General features: G+C 46.0%; 1 protein-coding gene across 2 annotated transcripts in view; it reads right to left on the bottom strand.

Moving 5' to 3' along the window:
• Positions 1 to 25,193, bottom strand: part of Dnah8 (dynein axonemal heavy chain 8) — a 240,644-nt gene that overhangs the window by 194,006 nt on the left and 21,445 nt on the right. For both annotated transcript variants that reach the window (XM_041634704.1, XM_041634705.1), the window contains 9 exons: positions 22,017 to 22,206; positions 20,919 to 21,082; positions 18,180 to 18,356; positions 14,428 to 14,541; positions 14,130 to 14,237; positions 11,644 to 11,745; positions 8,099 to 8,245; positions 5,729 to 5,926; positions 2,371 to 2,447 (listed from right to left, as the gene is read on the bottom strand). In XM_041634704.1, the coding sequence (XP_041490638.1) occupies positions 2,371 to 2,447; positions 5,729 to 5,926; positions 8,099 to 8,245; positions 11,644 to 11,745; positions 14,130 to 14,237; positions 14,428 to 14,541; positions 18,180 to 18,356; positions 20,919 to 21,082; positions 22,017 to 22,206 (1,277 nt within the window). The remainder of the gene's footprint in view (positions 1 to 2,370; positions 2,448 to 5,728; positions 5,927 to 8,098; positions 8,246 to 11,643; positions 11,746 to 14,129; positions 14,238 to 14,427; positions 14,542 to 18,179; positions 18,357 to 20,918; positions 21,083 to 22,016; positions 22,207 to 25,193) is intronic.

Here is a 25,193-nt window from a genome sequence, read left to right as displayed (position 1 = left end):
AAAGTAATTGAAACTGGGTAATTAAAAGGGAAATGAGAAACATATTACAGAATGGCTGGGGTACTAAATATCTGCTCAATCATTTGATAAACGTCTATTCCAGGCCCCGTGCATTTTCCTAGATATGTAACAGCCAACAAGGCAGGCGCACTCAGCTTTCCTGGGCCCTGCAGCCACCACTTAGAAAGGCAGATGCTGCAATAATGGGCTGTCAGTCAATATCACACATCTACTCAAGAGACTAAATGAGCCTGGGAGGAACCAGGACCACACTGTTCTGATAACAGAATGAACTGACCAATAGCCTGTTACAGGTAGAGAGGGCAAGGGGAGACAAACAGGGGCGGGAGGTCACCATTAAAATGCTACCCGCGCTGTCACTTGTCAGAATCATTTCATGCCTGCTTTGAATCCTGTGGTCGTCTCCTGGGAGATCATTGCTATCACAGAGATGCGGAACTATGGCAAAGCCACCAGAAAATCAGATGCCCTGACTCACAGGAAAGAATTTATAAAGGGGCCTCTGACATGGGTCTTGTCTCTTATCTCTGTGTGTATGGATGTGGTGTGTGTGTGTCTACATGTATGCATGTCTCTGTCTGTCTGTTTCTGTCTCATTCATGTATGCAAACACACACACACACACACACACACACACACACACGGCCTCTGGTCCAACTTCTCTCTCTAGTCTTGATTTTCGCCATCCATGGGAAGCACTGCCAATGGGAACAGAGGAGGAAACGAGACTGGGGAGCATATTTCAAGTGCTCTTGCCATAAACAGCCTGGGGATGGGGTAACTATCTGAGATGAAGGACGTTACTTTCTCGACTGTGTTGACCATGTTTCCTGTGTACATCAACCAATAAAACATATCTGTTCTAGTTTGCTTCTCTTGCTGAGGTAAACACCACAAGAAATTTGGGGAGGAAAGGGTTGATGTCAGCTTGCAGCTCCCAGGTCCCGATCCATCACGGAGGGAAGCAGGGATAGGAACTCAAGGAAGGAACATGGAGGCAGGAACTGAAGCAGGAGCTAGCTTCTTCCAGACTCCCAGCAGCTACCTTTCCTACACAACCCAGACCCATCCGCCTAGGAATGGTGCCACCACAGGGGGCTAAGCCTGTCCACATCAATTCGCAATTAAGAAAAATGCCCCCCCCCCCCCGGCCACATGGCCACGGGTCAGTCTGACAGAGGCTGTTCCTCAGCTGAGGCTCCCTCTTGACCTTGTTTCAAGTTGACAGCTGAAGTTAACTGTGACAATATGCAATCTTGTTCTTTGGAAATTCTTTCTTTCTCCAAGTAAAATTAAACATTAGTTATTCCCTCTCCAATAATAACCAAGAAATTAAAATGAAGGATATTACATGGCTGGGGCTAGGAAGCCATGTGAGACTTTCTTATGAAAGACTTTGTTATTATTTCTGAATTCAGAGGAGCATCCAGTACACACCTGTCCTCCCAGCACCTGGGAGAGGGAGGCAGGAGGAGCAGGAAATTAAAGGTCTTCCTTGGCCACAGAGCAAACCTGAGGCCGGCCTGGACTCAGATTGAGCTTGTTTCAGGAAAAAAAAAAATCTAAAATGGTATGAAAAATAATGCTCTGTATTCCAAAAATCTAATTAGTGGTAATGACAAGTTAATGCTTATAGCTTTTAAGGTTTATAAAGAAGAGGTTTCTAATTTGAAATTATGGGCAGATTTTTTTTTTGGTGTGTATGTGCGTTCATGTGTGTGCAGATGTGTGTGCAATTATATGGGTACAGTTACAGTATGTGTGGGTGCAGGTGCGTGTGTACAGATGTGTGTGCAGGTACACGTATGTGTGAGTTCATATGTGAGTGCAGGTGCGTGTGTACAGATGTGTGTGTGCAGGTACAGGTATGTGTGAGTTCATATGTGAGTGCAGGTGCGTGTGTACAGATGTGTGTGTGCAGGTACACATATGTGTGAGTTCATATGTGAGTGCAGGTGCATGTGTACAGATGTGTGTGTGCAGGTATACATGTGCATGTGTATGCATGCGTGGAGCCCAGGGTACAACCCCAGGGGTCATTCCTCAGGTACATCCGCCCTTATCTCTTTTTTGAGACAGGGCCTCTTACTGGCCTTGAACTGACTGATTCAGCTAAACTGGATGGTCACCGAGCCCCAGGGATCCTCTTGCCTTTGCCTCCTCAGGAATTATGGGCTACAAACATGCCCTACCACGCCCGGTTTCCTTCTTGCTTTCTCCTCTTTTTACGTGGGTTCTGGGAATTGAACTCAGGTCCTCCCCCATCACAAAGCAAGCACTTAACCACCTGAGCTGTCAGAAACTGTGCCTTCCGAGGACCCAACCTCCTTCCGCCTCTGTAATAAATACCTCTGAAGCAGCTGCAGCGCCTGCTGGGAAGACAAGATCTTTCCAAAGGTACTGTTCATAAACGCCTGAATCTGTATCTAAAATAAAAGGGCGACGTTTAAGTTATGTCTACACAAAGGAGGTTAGTTTTGTTCGATAGTTAACAACATTTCTAAAGACTCAGACACATCTACCTCCTAAGTCCCTAGTGATGTACAAGGTCCCTGTGATGGCCACATGCCACACGGCTACCGAAAGTCACCACTTAGAAGTGAGATGTAGGTAAATATAGAATGCACACTGCGTGGCAAAGACTCAGTACCCCTCCCCCAACACTGATTATATAAGATACTTCTTTCGTGAGTCAGACATTAACGGCATGTAAAAATTATGACACTCTGAATAGCTTGGAGCAGTCACAGAATATTAAGGCTAAACTCACCTTCTTTTTAGTCTATCCCTGTGGCTGCTAGGAAAAGGAAAGGACCTTGTGCGGTTTGCATTGGCAGCTTGCGGTTGGATATTCTGATCGAGGCAGTACATAAAGGTGTGAGGGCCCCCAGCTAAATGTTTTCCCTTGCGAAGTTTGTCATTTCCAAGCCTGGGTCAGAAGATGTGAGCTGCCACACTACCGCCCTAGGAAACCTGGCTGCTGTGGCCTGGTGGGAACAGGAGGCAGAAGATGATTCTCCAAGACTCCCACCATCCCCAGCAACGGGCTTCAAGCTCTTGGCCCTGAGAAATGGAACTAAACCGGCTCCTTGCAGATGCATTTTCCATGTGGAAGGTATTGGTATCGGTGGTCAAATGGGTCACACCCCACAAGGCAGTCAGACACTGGCAAGGGAAGTTCAAACACTGACACTACAATCAAGTTATCTATTAATAGCTACCAAAGGGCTTATATGAGCCGGGTTTGACGGCACACACCTCTAATCCTAGCACACAGGAGACAGAAGCAGGAAACCTGCAAAAGCTGAAGTCAGCCTGTACTATGTACAGAGATCCAGTCTCAAAAAAACTGAAGGGCTGGGTGTAGCTCAGTGGTACAGTGCCTGCCGAGCTGGGACCAATCACCAGTCCTCAAAACAGGAAATCATATGGACACTAACTTTATTGAAAGCTAGAATTTACTCCTTTCATAATATATAAGCTTCATTAATAAATCATAAAGTTCTCAGAGAACAAAAATTTTAATTCCTGCTGCCATGAATATTTAACTCCCAATGTATTTTGGAAGTAAACTCCATCCAACTCAACTAGCCAAAATGAAAAGCAATAATGGGAATACATCTTGATATCAGAATCTAATTTTCAAAAAAAAAAAAAAAACCGAAAGGGAAGCAAAAAACTAAGCTAACTTTTCAGGCCTGATGATGTGGGGCTATAATCTCAGCTACTCTGCAGGCTAATGGAGAAAGAGCACAAGTTCAAGGCCAACCTTGACTATCAGAGAGATAGTAAGACTGGTAACATTTTAGGAACTGTCTTAATACAGAAAATTACATGTAATAAAATTTAAAAGATTTTTTAAGATGAGACAAAAATCTTATTTTTCCTTCACTTTCACATAAAAAAAAAACTTAGTTTCAGAAATTGGAAAGGGAGGCCAGTGAGAAAACTCACGAGGTAAAGGAATTTATGCCAATGTTTAACATATCCTTTGGATGTTTGGTTATCGTGTAGGTCTCTCATTGGGTATCTCATTTCTCACAAGGCAAAAAAGCTGAAAGGCTGGAAAAATATGATGAGTGACACACACGGGTTGCAAACATGAAGACGTAAGTTCAGATTCCGTGGTGGTCTGCATAAAAATGCTCCCTATAGACTCACAGGGAGTGGTATCATTGGAAGTGTGTCACTGGGGGTGGGCACTAAAGTTTTAGAGGCTCAAGCCAGGCCCACTGTCACACTCTCTTCCTGCTGCCTGTGAATGCAGACGTAGAACTCTAGGCTTCTTTTCTAGCACCATGTCTGTCTGCCCACTGCCATGCTTCCCACCATAACAATAATGAACTAAGCCTTTGAACCTATAAGCCCTGGTTAAATATTTTCCTTTATTAGAGTAGCCATGGTCAGCCAGGCAGTGGTGGTGTATGCCTTTAATCCCAGCACTTGGGAGGCAGAGGCAGGTGGATCTCTGTGAGTTTGAGTTTGAGGCCAGCCTGGTCTACAGAGCGAGTTCTAAGACAAGTTCCAAAGCTACATAGAGAAACCCTGCCTTGAAAAACCAAAGGGGAAAAAAAAAAAAGAGTAACTGTGGTCATGGTGTCTCTTCACAGCAATAGAACCCTAAGAGAGACAGATCCCCAGAGCCTACATAAAAAGCAAGGAATGATACTGTATACCTGCAATCTCAGGAATAACCCAAGATCACAGCAACAAGTGGGCCAGCTAGCCTGGCTTACATGGTGAAGTTCCAGGCTAATGGCAGGTCCTACCTCAAATCAAAGGTAAAAGACACCTGAGGTTGTCCCCTGGACTCCACACTTTGCACATTACATACATACATACACATGACTCCACAAACCCGTGTGTGTGTGTGTGTGTGTGTGTGTGTGCTCACATACACATAAAAGTGGAAAACGTTTTGTAGGTTACTTTAAAAATCATTCACCCTGCACATTTTTAAAGCAACTTGGAATGGGAATATAATAAACAGTGAATATGTGTGGGTAGAGAGACAGCTCAGCAGTTAAGAGCACTCACTGGCTGCTATTCCAGAGGACCTGGGTTCTATTCCCAGCACCCACATGTGTTGGGGATCCCTGCCATTAAGGTCACAGTCCACCATGCTGGATATTTCTCTGAGCTCAGCACAAAATGGAGCCCCTTTCTCAGCGGGGCTTCCTCTTCTCTGCCTGACCTTATTTGGAGGATGACCCTGCGCAAAGCCCCCTACAAACGCTGCTCTTTCCTCCCGCCATATGCTAATTAGGTGCTGTGATATGACCAATCAGCTCTTCCGGCCAGTGACCTAGGAACCCTTATATACTTTACCCCTGGAGCAATGAAACGAGCAGTCTCTCTGAATTCTTTCTGTCATACTCACAGCCATCAGGCCCTGCTCACCGCTTCTGCTCCCTTCACCCTCACGGGCCAGCAACGCGGAGGAAAAGGAGACACCCACACATAGTGGCTCAGTCTACTCTAACCCCAGTTCCAGGGAATCTGATACCGTCTTCTGAGGGCACCGGGCACACATGTGATATACAGACATGCATGTGAACAAAACAACACAAATGAAAGGAAATAAAATTTTTGAAAAGAGTAAACACATGAGCATTGCTCTCCATGTGGGTATTTGCACTAACAGTACCGAGAGGCACTGCCAGCTATGCTTCCGTTTTTCTCAGTGCAAACTCGTGTAACTACTTACCTCTAAAGCATTGATTTTCGACATAAAATCTGAGAAATCTGTGTCAAATTCTGTTCTTCGTGGATCCAGGATGTCATACTGGTTTTTCTTAATCCCTTGATAGATGTTTTTGAATTTTATCGCCATGATATCTATTCCTTCAATTGTAGAGTTGCTCAGGGCTGTGTACGTCTGCACAATGGTTATCATTTCTGTAATCTTCAAATGGAAATGCCAGATGGTTAGAACTGGGCTTCTGGGCTGAGTGCATCTGCACAATGGTTATCATTTCTGTAATCTTCACATGGAAATGCTAAATGGTTAGAAGTGGGCTTCTGGGCCCCTTTCTCTGGCATAGGCTTTTTAATGGATCATTGACTTAAAAACAAACAAACAAAAAATGCTGCTATCCTGTACCTGTATCCCAACACTTGAAAGGATATGGCGGGAGGATGAGGAATTTGACTGCATCCTCAGCAAATAGTGAATCTGAGCAAATCTGAGCAAATCTCCGTGTGTGCGACAAGCTGGGAAGGCTAGGAATCCACGAGACCTGAGTGCAGTTTGTAGAACCCACATGGTGGTTCACAACCATTTAAGATTCCAGTTCTTGGGGAATCTGGCAGCTTCCTCTGACCTCTGAAGGCACCAGGCATGCACAGGGTACACACACACATACACACGGTACACATGCATATAAGCAAAACACTCATCCAGGGAAAGCAACCTAAAACAATAAACCCTCATATCTACAAATTATGCAGTTCTTTGCCTTGAGTGATTCCTGCTCTGAATCCCTGCTTTCAGTAATACAGCTCAGAACTCTCCGTGGAGAGATTATTTTTGTCCAATGGCAGGAAAGGAAATGTGCCTCTCCTCAGCATGTCCTCCAAATACTGCGTCCCATGAAGACAATACTACTGGTTCTTTGACACGGCAGATTCTTGTGGGTTCTCACCACACCACACAGACAGTCCTTGTGCGCCTCACCCAGACGCGGCCCCGTACTTTTTCCATAAGCCATTGTCTCAGAGATGCAACCACCTGAAATTTACAGTATGTTACAGGAGCTGTATAAACATGAGAAATGACTGGACTGGCTGCTAATATCGAAATTCTACACATGCCTACTGTGTGAAGCAAAAGCCGAGACAGGAAGTCAACATGACTAACCTGATGTTACTCTGACCTCTAAGACACTGACTCTCCCCTACCACCCAGCTACAATAGCCACAAAGTGGGGCATGATAAGAAAAAACTATACAGTATGTGTCTTCATGTACTTAGCTTAATTCATTTTATCTTCAGTTACATCTATTTCTCTGTATAATCATAGGATTTAATTTATTTTTTAATTATATATATATGTGTGTGTGTGTGTGTGTGTGTGTGTGTGTGTGGATATGTGTGTGTGACTGCAATTTCCCCCAAAGGCCATAAGAGGGCATGAGACCCCATAGAGCTGGAGCTACAAGAAGTTATGAGGGCTGGTTATAGCAAGAACAGTGTGTGCCCTTAACCTGAGGTATCCCTCCAGGCCCTCTGACTTCTTTTTTTAACAGGGTCTCTCATTGAACCTGGAGCTCCACTGGTTGGCTGGCCACTGAGCTCCAGGAATCCACCTCTCTCTGACCCACCAGCACTGGAGCTGGAGGCGAGCACCACCATGCATAACCATTTACAGGGCTGCTGGGTATCCTCACCCAGGCCCTTACAGGGCTCTGAAAGCGCATCACCAGAACCATCTCTCCAGTCCCTGTATAGATCCCCAGAATGACTGACACCTGGGAACCCTTAGTGTGGGTTCCCGATAGCCTTCTAAGGAACACCATTCCTCCTCAGGCCTAACTAACTAAAGTCAGAGGTGAGGGGTTTCCAGCAGCTGTCTGCCCAGCAAAGGCTCCCTATACACACCGTTCCCATATACACCGTTCCCATTCACACCGTTCCCATTCACACCATTCCCATTCACACCGTTCCCATTCACACCGTTCCCATACACACCATTCAGAACTACATGGTGCATATTGGTCCTGAAAGACTGGTGTCTACACATTCAGATCCTGCACATTTCCAGGGCTTGCCAACTGCACATATTTTCTCGGCTTAATATTGTGGTCAAAGGCACAGCCTTCAAGTTCAGGACCTATCTGTGTAAGAATTGAGGTCTTGGGAGAGGTGAAAGCTCACAATAGCCTTTGGCTGGCACAAGGCACTACTAGCTCGGGATGGGGGTGGGGAGGGGAGATCAGTTCAAACAAATGCAGTGGACAAGTTGGATCAATGCCAGGAAGAGACCCGAAACAATGATCCTCAGCCACACTGCCTGAAACCCCAAAACACCAGCCCCGTGCAGGTGGGAGTGGGGTCCTGTGACTGCAGAAGGCTTACCTTCTCCAGCCTCTTACAGAAGGCTTCAAATTTCCCAAATATATACATCTCTGAAACCTCGAAAGACTTCTCCCCTGAGGACTCTAAAATCTGCTTCCTTGTCTTGTGAAAGGATGTCTGATACTCCTTGAAGAGAAAAATGCAGTCCTACAAGAGAATTGGAAAGCGAGAGGTGGTGGCTGACAGGTTGGTGCCAGCCTGGCCACACTGGCCCATCAGCCCCGCAGACAAAGGCTGGCGCTGTTAGCAGAAGACAGCACACGTTCTCATTCTCCACCTGGAGAGCAAAGCCTATGGACAACCACATCGCATTTTAAATGCTTCGTTTTTATTTTAAACTTTGTTATTTTTTTTTAAAAAAAGGTTGCAAATTGAAAAACAAAAGAAAAAAAAATCACACACCAAAATTATCCAGACTCAAAGACTATACAACGCAACGAAGTTCTAAACAATTAGAGGAGCTGTTCAAAAAAAAAAAATACAGGTTTTTGGAGACACATTCTACCCTCATCACTCCTTTTCCACTATTTCCTCTTAACTCACCCCACACTAAAGCATGTCATTAGGTTTTATTTTTTAATTTTTCTTTTTTTTTTTTTTTGGTTTTTTTTTTTTGAGACAGGGTTTCTCTGTGGCTTTGGAGCCTGTCCTGGAACTAGCTCTGTAGACCAGGCTGGTCTCGAACTCACAGAGATCCGCCTGCCTCTGCCTCCCGAGTGCTGGGATTAAAGGCGTGCACCACCACCGCCCGGCTATTTTTTAATTTTTCGAGACAGGGTTTCTCTGTAGCTTTTTGGTTCCTGTCCTGGAACTAGCTCTTGTAGACCAGGCTGGCCTTGAACTCACAGAGATCCACCTGCCTCTGCCTCCCGAGTGCTGGGATTAAAGGCGTGTGCCACCACCGCCCGGCAGGTTTTATTCTTTCACAACTAACTAAGTGAAAGGCTCGTGAGGGTGAACAGCTTTCTGATTCTTCATATTGATACTCATGGGCACATGCCTCTCTCGACGCGGGCCATAGCAGCTTGTCTGTGCACTGGGCAGCGGTCAGTGGGGAGCTGCAGCAGGACCAGAATGCTGAGGGAAGAGTCTGGGTGCTCAGCTCTACAGGGGACACCCATAGCTCTATGAGTTCGAGGCCAGCCTGGTCTATAAAGCGAATTCCAGAACAGCTGGGGACTGTTACACAGAGAAACTCTGTCTTGATAAATCAAAAGAAAAGGAAATAGATCAAGCCAGTAAAAATTCAGGCATCAAAGAGGTGGGGAAGCTCCAGGCCCCACCCGTTAGAAGAGCAACTGACAGTTTATAGGGGGACAGGGATTCATTGTTTGAGAAGGGTGTGGCCACAAGCAGGGATCTCATGATACTCGGAGACCCACACCACACACCCCCACATGGGCTGCACTGACAGAACTCAGAGAGTCACAAACAAAAACAAAACACAGGAATTTGGGAGGAGACATGCTGGAGGGAATAGAGGGGAGGTAGAAGGGGAAAATGGGGGGTGAGCAGATGCCATCTTATTTCATTACAAACATGTATAAAATCCATATTTTTGTAGCAGCATGCTAGTTTTTTTTGTTGTTTATGACAGTCTCTCACTACATAGCCCAGTGGTCTGCCTGACGCGGCCTCCTGGGTATTCCAGGCATGCATCCCCACATGGTCAGCACCTGCATTTGTTACATCCGTGAACACACAACATGAAGACTTTGCATTGATAACTTGTTTTCTTAAGGCAAGGTCTTACTACATAGCCCTGGTTGACCTAGACTAACTTGCTATGTAGACCAGGTTGGCCTCGAATTCACAGAAATCCATCTGCCTCTGCCTCCTGAATGCTGAGATTAAAGGTATGCACCCCGTTTCTCAGCTAATTTTATTTTTTTAATACACACACAGCAAAGTTTCTTGGTGTGGTGCTTTGACTAAGAATGGCCCCTGAAAGACTTACATCTGAATGATTAGGGGGCCGCATTAGGAGGTGTGGTCTTGTTGGAGTGGGCGTGGCTTTGTTGGAGTAGGTGTATCAGTTGGCTTTAAGGTCTCAGAAGCTCTAGTTCTCTTCCTGCTGCCTACTGATTCGCGTGTAGAATCCCTAGCTCCTTCTCCAGCACCATGTCTGCCTGCAAGCCACCATGCTTCCCGCCATGACGATAATGGACTAGACACTGAACCTGTAAGTCAGCCCCAATAAATGTTCTCCTTTACCAGAGTTACCATGGTCATAGTGTCTCTTCACAGCAATAGGACACTGACTAAGACAGCCATTCAGCTGTTTCTTGGCTGTCCTTGCCCTCAGCACTGGCTCCGGAGCATTCCCATTTTTCTGAGAATTTTTTTTCTTGCTTAGTCTGACACAATTTCAACTGGCTCGGCTCATCCCTTCTGATAAACGATCTTGCCCTCGCAGGGGTGACTTCTTTTATTTATTTTTTTATTTTATTCTTCACCACGTTTTAAGGGTATTCTCTGGACACATTTCAAAGCTTCTTCCAAAACTTGTGTTCTGCTGTCAAACGGTGAAAGCTCTGTGGACTTTCAAGTCACCCCGAAGGCATCTTCCTGTCGCTGTAGGCATCTTAGGCCCTGTCCTTTTGTAAGTTACTGCGAGCTGTTCTGCTTCTCAGCTTCCTTATGAGGGCTCGGTGTTTGAGGATTCTTTTCTTTGTCGATTAGTGCTCTTGACACCAGAAAAACAATCTGTGTCTGTATGAAGGGTAATAACTCTGCCTGAACTATATGTGGGGAGTGGAGGTGCTTACAGCCTCTCTGGGTAACTGCAGGAGAGTCCTCTGAACAGTTTGCGCCTTGGCCACTGATTTCTCTACCTTTTGTTGCTGTTGTGTGAGACAGGATCTCATGTAGCCCAGGCTGGTCTCAAACTCCCTGTGTAGCCAAGGCTGACCTGGAATTCCCCATCCTTTCATCTCTACCAGGCCAGTGCTGGGGGCACAGGTGTGTGCCTCCGAGCCTCCTTTTCTGTGGTGTCTGAGATGGGACACAGAGACTCAGGCAGGCTTAGCTAACTATACACCCTTAGCTCAATTTGTCCAGTTCTAGGATTCGAGGCTCAGCTTCCTGTTTCTCTATTGTAATTTGATCACAGATACTTAGCATGGGAGAGGGGCCTGGGGTGGGGCAGCCATCCCTGCCTTGTAGGAGAGGTGAGTGTTAGAGTCCAAAATGACAAACCAGCTGGAGCCTGTCAGTTTCCCCAGTCCTCCACCACTTTGACCTGCTCCTCTCGTTGCCACGGCGACACATCAAAGACTTATTTTTAATTACAGGGGAGGGGTTGCACATGTGTGCAGGTGCCCACAGGGGCAAAGGCTTTGGGCCCCGAGATGAGTTACAGCACTCTGTACTGCCGAGCCGTCTAGCCCCACCGGAGTGATGTATCGATGACAATCCTTGTTCATGTTCTCACACTATGCCACTCGCGACGGCTTCCCAGTGAGCCATGTTTTATGAATGAGCAGAGTAAATGACACTGAACTGGCAGGTGAGAACCTGATGGGAAATGAAAGACTTTTACAAACCTGGATCTTTTTGAGGACGGCCGGGGTCTCCTGGTCCCACACGTGGTTTGTTCCTCCATCAGTGATATATGCTTTGCACGCTGTCACCATCTGGTTTGTGACCTAAAGCAGAGGTAGGGTACAAAGTAGCCGTAGGTAAACGCCTTTGGGAAACATAATATACATGATCAATGTGATGATAAATAAGCTTATAGAGTAAATAAATCACAATTTAAAAAAAAAACAAACACAAATCCAATCAAAATAAAGAAACCCCAAAGTCACATTTGCCTACTGCAGTTAGGTCACTGGGGCCATGAGTCCCAAAGTCAAGCACATTTTCCATCTGTCCTGCATACAGTAGGTCTGATCTACTCCAAGGCAATGATGGCTAGCCTTCACAAGATGGTTAGGTGAAGGATTATATATTTATGGTTGTGAGCCTAGCCTTTAACGGCTGAGCCATCTCTCCAGCCCTAGGAGAAGGATTATAGACCAATGGGAGACTGCTCGCCTAGCAAGCTCAAGGCCCTGGGTTCCACCCTGAGCATCACTCAAAATGGGTGCAGTCCTGTAATCCCAGCACTCAGAAGCTAAGGCAGGGAATCAAAGGTTAAAGGTCATTCATGTCTTCTACTACATAAGAGAATTTGAGGCCAGTTTGGGAATCCTGGGACCTTAGCAGAGAGGCTGAGAGAGAGATAGAATGAGAAAGGCAGAGAGAGAGAAAAGGGGACGAGAGGGAGAGGAGGAAGAAAAACTCATCTCAGTACATACAGAGAATCTGGAGGAGTTTTTAAATGCACAATGCATGCAAGATCAGATCCACAGGCATGCAGGACTTGACTGGAGAAGGATGATCACTCCAGGAAACGCTAAAGATTGGTAATAATGTGAGTTCAGCCTCAGTCGTGGCTCAGAGCCACTTCAGCAGTGGGCTCTATAGCGAATGCCTTCGCCTGCTGAACCATCTCTCTGGCCCCAGGGTTAGTTTTTGCAGCAAAAGATAAAGTAAATCCCAAAGTGAGTCTATGTACAAGTCACAAAAACCATCAGTGGTCAAAGAAACTTGCAATATTTAATCGTTAGTCTGAGTGGTTGCCTCAGGGTTTCTATTGCCATGAGAAAACACACCCAAAGCAGCCTGGGGAGGAAAGGGTTTTATTACAGCTTCGCTTCCACACCTCTGTCCACCAGTGAGGCAAGTCAGGGATGGAAGGAGGAGCTGATGCAGAAGCCATGGAGCAGTGCTCCTTACTGGCTTGCTCCTCATGGCTTGCTCAGCCTGCTTTCTTATAGAACCCAGGACCACCAGCCCAGGGATAGAGCTATCCACAATAGGCTGGACCCACCCACAGCAACCAACAATCAAGAAAATGCCCCAAAGACCACAGCAACCAACAATCAAGAAAATGCCCCCAAAGTTTTGCCTACAGGTCAATGCTATAGAGATAATTCTCCGTTAAGAATCCAGACAAACAAACAAACAAACAGGGGTGGTACTAGGGGTGGTAGTGGAGAGGCAGAGGCTGGAGGATCTCTACGAGTTCAAGGACAGCCTTGTCTACAGAGAGACTGTAGACCAAGAATACACTGAGAAACCCCATCTCGAAAAACCAAAAAGAAAAAAAAAAGTCCAGACAGCCCTAACTTACGTCAAGTTGACATTACAACCAACCATCATGTTCTGGTTCACCAATGTTGAAAAAATGTTAATAATCTGGAACCAAGAAAGATCTCAACTGGGAGCATCAGTAGCAAGAAGGAAGCCAAAGGGCCGAGAGGATTCATTCCCCTGGTCATCTGGGGTGCAGCATGTAGCTAGATCCCTATTTCCTTTTATAGAACTGACGTGTGCTTTTACACATCTAATTCGATTCTATGTGAATGCTTCTTGGATAATTTTTTTAAAGTCTCTAAAATAATTAACCGCATGATGCAACATGAGCGTTTAAAACAAGCTGAAGCCGTATCTACTGGGTAGGCGCGAAAGGAAGTACTTGGAATGACTAAACTGAAGAGAGCAGCGACCTCTAAGCAAGAAGCCCGGAGCTGACCTCTGGCAGGAGAAGGGCACTCATTACTACTCCTACAACACCTGACTCCAATTGACACCTCTACCCTACCCCACTCCACCCCAAATTTACTCCCACTTTCACCCCACCCTACCCCTACGTGGAAGTTTGAAAATCCAGATCTCCGAGAGTCCCCAAACTTCCCAGCTCCCTCCTGTGGCTCAAATGGGAAGAACTATGAACTATTTCATAGGACCCTGTGTGTGGCTTCCGCTAGAAACCATGATGGGCTGGCGGGCTGACTCAGCAAGTCGAGGCCCGTGTTCCTTGAGCCAAGTGGCCTGACTGAGTTCAATCCAAGGGACAATGTAAAGGTAGAGAGAACCAGACCCTGCAATGATGTCCTCTGACCTCCACAATTGCACCCCACCACACATACCTTACATACTTACGGACAGACACATAATAATAATAATAATAATAGCATCTCACCTTGATGAATAAAGAGGTCATCCTTTCTGATGTGTTGTAGTACCTCGACACGCTGTGAATCATCCTGATGGCATTAATCAAGTTCTGTATTCCGTGTGCCATGGACACCTAGATGGAGACACGGGAATGAACCCTATCATACATACCATTCTGGTTTGCTTCCCCTTGCTGAGATAAGACGCCATGGCCAACTGCTTCAGTTACACAAGCTAATTTTAGAAACCACACTTTTTCAACATTTTAGATTCCGAGCCATACCCCCAGGCCCTAGAAACTGCGCCTTCAGGAGCATACTCACCAGGTCGTAGTTATAGAGGGGCTGGCATACTTTCTCCAGGGTATACAAATACCGAACGTTATCTTTGGATTCATTTGCTGTGTCGGTGATTCTGGCATCCAAATCACGCCAGTTCTAAGGAATCAAAATTGCATAAGAATTCAATCCACACACCTTGGTGGGCTTCAACTTAGTCATGAAATTCAAGCTGTTTCCCCTGAGCAAACATACACTGTATTGAAGTGTGACTGGTATACTTTTTTTTATTTTTGAAAAAGATTTACTTGGGCTGGAGAGATGACTCAGTGATTAAGAGCACTGGCTATACTTCCAGAGGTCCTGAGTTCAATTCCTAGCACCCACATGGTAGCTGACAACTGTCTATAACTGTCCCATAAGATCTTATATTCTTTTGATGTGCGAACGTACCTGCCGATAACACACCAATAAACATAAATAAGTCTTTTATTTAAGAAAATGATTTACTGTTATTTTTAAATTATGTGTATATGAGGGGTGGGTGCACAATATAGGTACCTGAGGAGGCCAGAAGAGGGTTCCCTGGACCTGGAGTTACAGGTGCTTGTGAGTCACCTAATATGGATGGTAGGAACCACACTAGGGTCCTTCGGAAGAGTAGTTAATTGCACTGAGCAATTTCTCCAGCCCCTGGTATATCCTTTTCTCATAGAACTTAAGACGACATTACAAGCATGTTAAACGACTGGCTAAAAATAAAGTTAACCCTTTGTAATTAATGTCCTGTCCATAGGCTTGGCCTGGACCTGCTTCTATCTAGAGTGATTTTCCAAAAACGGGTACTTATGACATTATCTAACAGTTCCGGACCTTCCACGGTGAGCCGCATTATTAGAACATGGCTCAGATCCCAAGGTCCCAATGAGGAGCAGAAGGAGGGAGAACATGAGCAAGGAAGTCAGGACCGTGAGGGGTGCACCCACCCACTGTGACAGTGGGGCTGATCTAGTGGGAGCTCACCAAGACCAGCTGGACTGGGACTGAAAAAGCATGGGATAAAACCGGACTCTCTGAACATGGCAGACAATGAGGGCTGATGAGAAGCCAAGGACAATGGCACTGGGTTTTGATCCTACTTCATGTTCTGGCTTTGTGGGAGCCTAGCCAGTTTGGATGCTCACCTTCCTAGACCTGGATGGAGGGGGGAGGACCTTGGACTTTCCACAGGGCAGGGAACCCTGACTGCTCTTCAGACTGGAGAGGGAGGGGGAGAGGAGTGGGGGGAGGGGGAGAGGAGTGGGAGGAGGGGGAGGGAAATGGGAGGCTGGGAGGAGGCAGAAATTTTTTTTTCCAATAAATAAATAAATAAAAGAACATGGCTCAAAGAAAATATACTTATTAGCAAAATGGGACTCGGTTGGAAGTCAACAGCTTCTTCCAAGTTGTTGTACTCTGAATCAGAAATGTGTCTCAAAGGCTCGTGTTTTCAATGGTTGGTTCTCAACTTAGTGGATTATTCTGAATGCTATAGAGAGGCTTCAGAACAGTGGTTCTCGGCCTTCCTAGTGCTGTGACCCTTTAATACAACTCTTCATGCTGTGGTGAACCCAACCATCAAATTATTTTCATTGCTACTCCATAACTGTAATTTTGCTACTGTTACAAATCATATGTAGATATCTGTGTGTTCCGATGGTCTTAGGCGGCCCCTGTGAAAGGGTCATTCGACCCCAGGGGTCGCAACCCAGAGGATGAGAACCACTGCTTTAGGAGCTGGGGCCTGACTGGTAGAGAGAGGAAGGCCTCCCCATATGCCAGCTTATGTTCTCTGTCTCCTGGTCCACAGCATACTAAAACCTCTGCCACCCGCTCTTGCTACTGTGAGCTCCATCAGGCCTGCCCTGCAAGGATGGGCTAATACTTCTGAAACCATGAGCCAAGGTGAAGCCTCCCTCCTTCCGTTCTTAATGTTTCCTCAGAGTGCTGAGACAGAAAGCTAGTGTCAGAGACAGGAGGTCACGGCTGCAGCGACCCTGACCATGTGGTGCTGAGGCCTTACAAACTGGCCTGTGGACAGAGTATGGGAGAGCTCGGAGCTGTGGGCTAGAGAAGCCTTCTAATACCGTAAGCAGAGCTCATGGGTCATCGTGGTGGGAATTTGGAAGACCAGAGCACTGTGTTATCTTTCAGAATCAAGAATGGGAAGTGGGGCTAGGGGGAATACGATGAAAAGACATTTGTTATATACCTACGTCTAAATGTTTTACAAAAGAGAAAAACCATTATTGCATTTTTATACAGAGAAATACAAACTTTAAGGAGACAAAGAATAAGAGAACATGGAAAGCACAAAGCTCAACTGTAAATTAGAAAGACCTGTAGGGGAGGCTGGAGAGATGGCTCAGTGGTTAGAGCACTGGGTGCTGTAGTAGGCCAGGGTTCGATTCCCAGCACCCACATGACAGCTCACAACTGCTTCTAATTACAACTCCAAGGAACCTAATGCCTTCCTCTGACTTCTGCAGACATCAGACACTCATGTAGTGCACACACACGCAGGCAGGCAAAACATGTGTACTCAAAAATTAGAAATAAATCTTTAAAAAAAAATAATAAAATGATCCCAAGGAAAAGAGGTGGAAAGGAGGTGTGGGGAAATGTATGCCGAGCAGAACGTTTGCTTTTGTCTTTCCATGTAGTTATTATCATCATCATCATTATTGTTGTTATTATTATTGTAAGGTTCGTTCTTTTCTTATTTTATGTGTGGAGTGTTTGTCTGCATGTATGTCTGTGAAATCACATGTGTGCAGTTCCCAGGGAGGCTAGACGAGATTATCAGACACCCTGGAGCTAGGCTTAGGGATGATTGTTGAAACCATGTACAAGCAGATCCTCTGTAAGAGCCACCAAGTGCTCTTAACAGCTGGCCCATCTCCCCAGAGCTGCTCTATACCACAGCAAACCTACACTGATTTACAATTCCCCAAACACTTTCAAAATAAAAATGATCACTTCTCTGGATGGCACTCCATAGATGAACTGTCAAAACTGAGACATAAATCTTGGTTTTATCAACTGGAAACCACGGTGGTATACAAGAAAGCCTGATTCAAAAGCTTCACGCTTCTAAATACGTGACTACTGTGTAAAGAGAAACCACCTAATGCCACAGAACACAACGGAATGGTGGCCACAAAAGACTGGAGCGGACCCCAAAAGTACAACTCGACAGGAGGAACTCATTCTGGCTTTTCTATAGCACAGTAGGGGTAACTGCTGACTTAAACTATCTACAGTGTTAGGCCAAGATGTCTACGAAAGTATGAACATGCAAAAACGATGCATCCTTGTGGGATGGGGGCAAGAGCTTCGTCATTAAAGTGTCTCTATTAAAGTAAGACCTGCATTTGACCTCCAGAACCCATGTCAAAAAAGCTGGGTGTGGTGGAACACATATCATCCCAGAGCTGGGGAGCCAGGGCCAGGCGAATATCTGGGGCTCACTGGCCAGCCAGCCTCACCTATTTAGTGAATGAGGTGGAGGGCGGAGAGATGGCTCAGCAGCTCACTGTGCTTGCTGCTCTGAATCTGGTCCCCAGCTCCTGTGCCATGTGGCTCACAACTGCCTCTAACTCCAGCTACAGGGGATCCAACATTTTGGCCTCCGTGGAGCATAGCTATGTGATATACACACACAATATGCCCCAAAACTTTAGAAGCCATTTGGTAAGGGTAATTTTCTGGTAAGACGTTCTAAAGTACATCCAGGTTTACAACGGAAGACCTTTTACCTTCAACAGCTTGGAGTGTGCAACGTTTAGCACATTTATGACGGCCTTGCAGCTGGACCCTTTAATCTGCTCGATGATGTAGTTGAACTTGGCTGACATACGCTTCCAGTGCTCCAGTTCAGTGAGTGGACCCGAATCATCGGCTTCTTTTCTCATCTGCTCACTCTCAATAAGGACCTGCAATTGAGTATCATGCAACTATCTGTAGCCCCCTCTTTTGGCTGCCATGGGTACTGCTGGCATGTAGTACACATACATACACACAGGCAAAAAACACTCATACACATAATAAAACAAAATAAACATTGTTAAAATTTCAAACCTTAATATACCTAAAGACACCTGTCAAATGAAAAGACATGACATAGGGGGTAACAACAAAGAGTTAAGATTGGGAAAGATTATGTAAATAAAGTCCAGCAGTTCAGTGAGATAGCACCAGGCAATTCAAATGAAAACTCAGCAAAGGATTTGGACAGGCCAGTCAACAAAGAAGACGCCTAAGTAGCCATTTAATATGCTCAACTCCAGTCATATTCAGGATAGTGCAAGGTCAATCAAAACGGCAGTGCACACCTGATAGAAGGACAATCTGACGATCCTGGCTATAACCAATGGCTTGAAGAAATGAGAGCAGCCGTATGCTTCTGTAAAGTACATAAATCAACTCAACCACCACTGTGCCAGTTATCTTTGATTATCACGTAAGACTCAGTGAGGAATAGCCTCGAGCAGGCTGGCCTGAACTAATGTGTGGGAAGACCCACCCGGTCCACCGTGGTGGCACCATTCCCTAGGCAAGGGATCCTGGACTATGTAAGGAGATTATATATATATGGGTAGGGAGGGAGCTGAGCATGAGTAAGCATGCATTTATTTCATTCTGCTCTTAAGATGGATGTTCCATGACTAGCTGTTTCAGATTCTTGGCGCCTTGACTTTCCTACAGTGGTGGGTAGGTGCCTGGAATTGTGGGCCCTTTCCTCCTTGATTTACTTGGGTGAGCGTGTGCATGCATGTGCATGTGTGGGTGTGTGTTTGTGTGTGTGTGCGCGTGCATGCGTGTGTGTGTGCATGCGCGTGTGTGTGGCTGGGAATTAAACTTAGGGTTTTGTATGTCTGAGACAGGCACTCACATTCCCAGCCCTGCTTTTTTTGTTGTTGTTGTTTTTGTTTTTGTTTTTTACCACAGTACTGGAGGTAAAACTACAATAATCACTATTTGGAGGACACGATACTATTCAATAAGAGCCCTCTACTCAAACGCTCGGAGGGATTCCACTAAGAGACTCCTGAGCGCACGTAAAGGAAGCCGAAGCAAAGACCACTATTGCATATGCATTACTGTCCTTTGTAACAGCAAAAGTAGAAGTGACTTACTGAGGGAATGGAAGATTAAACCTCTCTACTTCCTTAAATAATGGATAACAGATATAATTTAAATATTGAAAAGTCTATCAAACAAAATACAATTTCTTTTTTTAAGTAGCTCTTTCTGCCATCTAAGGTCACTTCCTTTTTAAGATTTATTTTATGTATATGAGTGTTTGCTTGCATGTATGACGGTGAACCATATGCACTGTAGTACCCATGGAAGTCAGAGAAGGGCATCGGATCCCCTGGAGTTATAGGTGTCTGTGAGGAGCTCTGTGGGTGCTGAGAACTAAACTCACGTCCTCTGCAAGAGCAACAGGTGTCCCTAAGTGTTGAGCCATCTCTCCAGTCCCAAAATACGGTTTCTTTGTAGAGGAACCAGACATCAGTTAAGAGAATGGACAAAATGCACTTGAGCCAACAGGAAATGGGTCAAAGGGATTGTGGCATGATGGTGTGGGGTTTAAAAAGTGACGATACCCTTGGCATGGCAACGGGCTGGATGCTGATGCTCCCCCGCCAAACTCATACGCTGAGGCCTGATCCAGTGAGATGGTTTTTGGAGGCAAGGACTTCGGAAGGTTATTAAATCATGAGGGGTCTGCCCTTCTCAACATCTGCATCTCTGTTAGTCTGTGAGTGTGCGTGCCCTCATGGACGCGTGCCGAATGGAAGCCAGAAGCCAACCCAGTTGTCATTCCTGTGGCACCATATGCTTGGCTTTGAGACTGGGTCTCTCACTGGGTCCTGGGGATCACTAATTAGGCTAGACCATCTGGCCAGTAAGTGTCAGGGATCCACCCATCTCCGTTCTCTCAGTCCTGGGATTGTGGGTGTAAGCCAATACACCTGCCTTTCTGTTGCTGGTGGCTGTTTTTGGAGACAGGGTTTCTCTCTGTAGCCCTGGATGTCCTGGAACTCTCTTTGCACACCAGGCTGACCTTGAACTCACAAGAGATCCGAGGCGTTGCGCCAACTCGGCCTGAAACACCAGCCTTTTATCTAGGTGCTAGGGTTGTACCCAAGCACTCACATTTGCATGACAAGCACTTCAACCACTGAGCTCCCTCCACGGCCCCAGAAATTTTGACATAGGCTACGTTCTTGTTTGTTTTTACTGCTGTGGGCTTGGCATTGAAACATTGCTGTGAAAAGCCTAGGCGGAACCTATTTGTCAGTAGCAACACGCTCCCACTGTTCACCCAGGATGTCCTTACACAGTGTTGATCTCTGTGGCTGGTCACTGTCAGTTTCACCCTCCCTGTCTTTCATGGCGAGTATTAGCAACACACAAGTGACTAGGGATACAATGTCCTGTTTAGGACACATAAGCCTGGGGCTCGAGGGGAAACGGAGTAGCCTCACCTGCTCGATCTGCTTGTACCACATCATCAGCACCTCCTCCAGCTGATGCACCATCTCGGAGTTGCTCGCCGCAGCTGTGACTTCTTCAAAGGTATGCAGTTTGGAGAAGTCGATATTGTCTACCTTCTTCAACATCACTGTGCCCTCGATGCTTATTCTAGCGCCTAAAAAAGATACAGTATAAAGAAGAAAATGATACAAGTATAAAGAAGAAAATGATACAGAATAAAGAAGTGCCCATACAATAAATATCAACAACTGCAATATTTTCAACAGCTGCAATATTTAGAGAAACTTATAGGATAGCCTGCTTCATAAAGATACAATTCTACAGGCAGGGATGTAGCTGAGTTGGTAGAGTGCTCTCCTAGCAAGCATAGAACCCTGAGTTTGATCCCCAGCACCATATAAACCAGGCATACTGGGTTTCACCCCAATTTGTGAAAGTGGAGTCAAAGGATCAGGAGTTTAAGGCCATCCTGAGTTACAAAGGGACTTCAAAACAAGGCTACGTGAGACCCTGTCTCAAAAAGAAAAGAAAAAAAAAGGTTGTGAGTTGACTTATGAATAAAGTTGTATATTTTTGCAGTAAGTGATAAAAGCACATTTTAGAGAAATCATCATAAAGTAGTTTGAAAGTATTTATTTTCCGTGTACATGTATGTGTGTACATGAGCATATGCACATGCACCACATGTATGCAATACCCATGAAGGCCAGAAGGGAGCATTGGATCCTCTGGGACTGGAGTTAGAGGAGGTGGTGAGGTCCCATGTGGGTACTGGAAACCAAGCCTGGGTCTTTTACAAGAGCAGCAAATGCTCTTAATTGCTGAGTCTCCTCTCTAGCTTAAGTACGTATATTTTAGTGGCAAACTTTGACCAAGAACAAGAAGAGATTCCCCTTACTCTTTTACCTGCAGAGCTCCCTAGTAATGAGGGTTTCTCAGGTTTCCCCCTCTTATCTCCAGGTCTCCTGGGAACTTTTATTACCATCTCCTTTTGGAGACCCCTTCTATAAACCCTGTTTCCAGTAATGTACCTTGCAGCTAACGGTCTGATGTTTGGTTGTTTACCCAACATTAATTCTTACACTTACCATCTAAAAATGAAAGATATCTATTGATGGTTTCTGTGAAAATATGCTTCTCAGATTCGCCCTGCTTGGACTGGTTTAAAGCGCCCCAGTTGTTGGTTGCAAGAATAGCCGGTAGAAATATGTGTTGCAGCATATTCCTGATCCCTTCCAAGAGGCCTTTTGATGCATCCAAGACGGTAAATAGCACATCCTGAAAGGTGGTATTCAATGGTTACATGTTTAATCCATTAAGGAGCTGAGGAAAAACTCATATGCCACTTTTGACCTGCCGTGAGCACTTGACACATTTGGTAAAGTACAGGGGAAAGGGTTAAGCGCTTATGGACCTTAGAACTCAAAACCAACACTCTTTCATCAGACCTGCCAGGTCTCCCTGGACATGTTTTCCTCTTTACTGTATTTTTTTAAAGAATTTATTTCATGTACATTGATGTTTTACATGCATGGATATATGTGTGAGGGTGTCGGGTCTTCTGGAACTGGGGTTACAGACAGTTGTGAGCTGCCCCATGTGGGTGCTGGGAATTGAACCCAGGTCCTCTGGAAGAGCAGTCAGTGCTCCTAACTGCTGAGCCATCTCTCCAACCCCTTCCTCTGTACTTTACCAAGAGGAGGGACTGTGCCCTGCAACCTAGCCGAGGCATGGGAAAGACAACTGAGCCTGTCACATAAGAACATCCTCAAGTATAAGGTGCCCTGTTCATGAAAACAGTCTCGTGAATCTTTGTCATCAACATGAAAGATGCCCAGGGGATTAGGGAAGCATGCCTCTGGGTATATATGTGATGTGTTTCCATAGAGGGCTACCTCATGAAGACTCTGAACTAATCCACAGATAAATTCCTTTGTAATAAGATGGTTATATGGAGAAGTGGTACAAAAGAGGAGATGGGGGAATGGGTCATTGAGGATGTCTCTGGGCTGCATCCTGTCCTGGCCCCTTACTATATGCCCATTCTCTCTTCCTGGCTGTCTTGACTGCGAAAATGGCTGGTACACTATAACACCTCTGCTGTGATTACATTTACATAGTTATGAACCAATACTTACGTAAGCAGTAGGAATGTAATCATGTCAGAGGAAGGGAGGAAGAGAGGGCCAGATTTGAATTTGCCGTGCATAGTGGCACACACCTTTAATCCCAGCATTCAGGAGGCAGAGGCAGGTGGATGGCTGCGGCAGCCTGATCTACATAGTGAGTTCCAGAGTTACACAGTGAGTCCCTGGTTTTTGCCAAAACAAAACAAAACAAAAACAAAAAAAACAAACAACTAAATTCTCATCTAAAGAGAAAAGCCCACAATAATGCCTAAAATGGTTAAAAAAAAAGAGAGACCGGTGGAGCTAGCTAAATTTAGCAATGCGGAGATAAATGAAAGAATATTCTAAGAGAGATTTTAAACATTTTTATACTGTTTTAACATATGTACATAGGTTTGTGCCCATGAATGCAGCAACTGCAAAGGCCAGAGAAGAAGGTATCACATCCGTGTATCTGGAGTTAAAGGTGATTATGAGCCACCTGATGTGGTGCTGAGAATTGAACTCAGGTCCTCTCTGAGAGTGGTATCTTCTGAGCCAACTCTCCAGCCTCATCTAACAGACTCAAGGGCTCCTTCTGGGGAGTGGGGTGCAGGTCAGCCCTGCATCACAAGGCTCAAGAACCTATACCTCTTTAAACTATGTGCACACACAGCTGCACCTCCCTAAAAAACCCGAAGTAGGCAATGGCCACAGACAACAGGAGTCCCAGGTACGCAGGAGACTGAGGCAGGTTCGCGGGAGCCCAGGAGAAAGGCCAGTCTGGGTAACATAGTGAGGCCCTTCCTTCAAAAACAACGAAGGCTGGAGGTGTAACTGAGTAGGAGAACACTTGGCTAGCAGATCCTCAGAACAAAAAGAAAGGAAGACAAGGGAGGGAAAAGGAGGGTTAGGAGAAGAGGGCAGGGGGAAGAGAGAAGGTGGGAGGAGGAAAGGCAAGGAAGGGGAGGAGAGGGGAGAAGGTGGAAGGGAACAGGGAGAGGAAGGGGAAAGGAAGAGGAAAGGGAAGAACACACTGCGTCATAGATAAACTAAGGAGAGCAGAACATTACTGAAATTGATGACACAGAGATGGCCTGGTAAGACAAGAGTTTAGAAAGGGAAAAGCAAGCCGCGAGGGAAAAGGCAGATTCTTCATGAAGGGCACTAGCTGACAGCAGAGGTCTCACCCACGGGAGACACAGGGAAGTACCTACAAGGGCCCAGGGGGGACAAGTGTCCTCCTCAACCACCTCTCGCCAGGCTGTCTTTGATCCCAAACAGGAAAGAAGCCTGTTGTGATTTACACTGGGTTTGCGACAAGGCCCTCTCCACAAGGCAGCAAGTCGCCCTAAGAACGTGAGAGAGAAAGGAAGGACGCCTTTTGAGAATCTACAGCCAATCAGGATGGGAGCGTTTTGAGGCTCTACAGCCAATCAGGATGGGTGCCTTTTGAGGATCTACAGCCAATCAGGCGGCACAGCAACAGTCTATCTTTCAGAGGTCTCAGGACAAGCCGGCAAAGAGGGTGTCGCTGTTCCCGGTTCAGGCACGCCCGTGTCACCGAAAGGATGAGCCGCTAGCCAAAGGAAACAACCTGGAGGCAAATTCTCATCTCCATAACTCTACTTGCTGTTTCCATCCAGCAGTCCAGCCCCTGACTAGGCTAGCAACGGCTAGACCGGAAGTCAGTTCCTTCTTCTCCTAAAATGACTGAAAATTTAAAAGGCTGAGCAAAGAGTAGGTGTAGTAACTAGTACTTAAGACTGTATGGACAGACGTGAATGTGTCCCCGAAGAGTGGGCACATGGTAATTCTGTGCACACCATACAGAAGACGCAAGTTTTCATAGACTTCAGGGCTGGTGGCTGTGCTGGTTCATTTTCATCAAGTCGACATAAGGCAGAGTTGCCTGGGAAGAGCGAAGCTCAGCTGAGGCACTACCTCAGGCAGACTGGGCAGTGGGTATGAGAGTCGTTTTCCTGGTTAATCGATGTGGGAGGGCCCAATCCACCGGGTCACCCCTAGGCAGATGGTCCGACTGTATGAAAGCAGGCTGAGCCAGCCGTGGGGGAGCAAGTCAATAGGCAGCGCTCCTCCGCTCCTCCGTGGTCTCTGCTTCAGGTCCTGCCTCAGCTCTTCTCAGTTGCTGTGCTG

Source organism: Microtus oregoni, unplaced genomic scaffold (genome assembly GCF_018167655.1).
Source record: "Microtus oregoni isolate MIOR12 unplaced genomic scaffold, Mior012 000046F_ref0000063, whole genome shotgun sequence".
Lineage (NCBI taxonomy): Eukaryota > Metazoa > Chordata > Mammalia > Rodentia > Cricetidae > Microtus > Microtus oregoni.
Note: the sequence above shows the minus strand (reverse complement) of the source record. Positions and strands in the feature narration are given on the sequence as shown.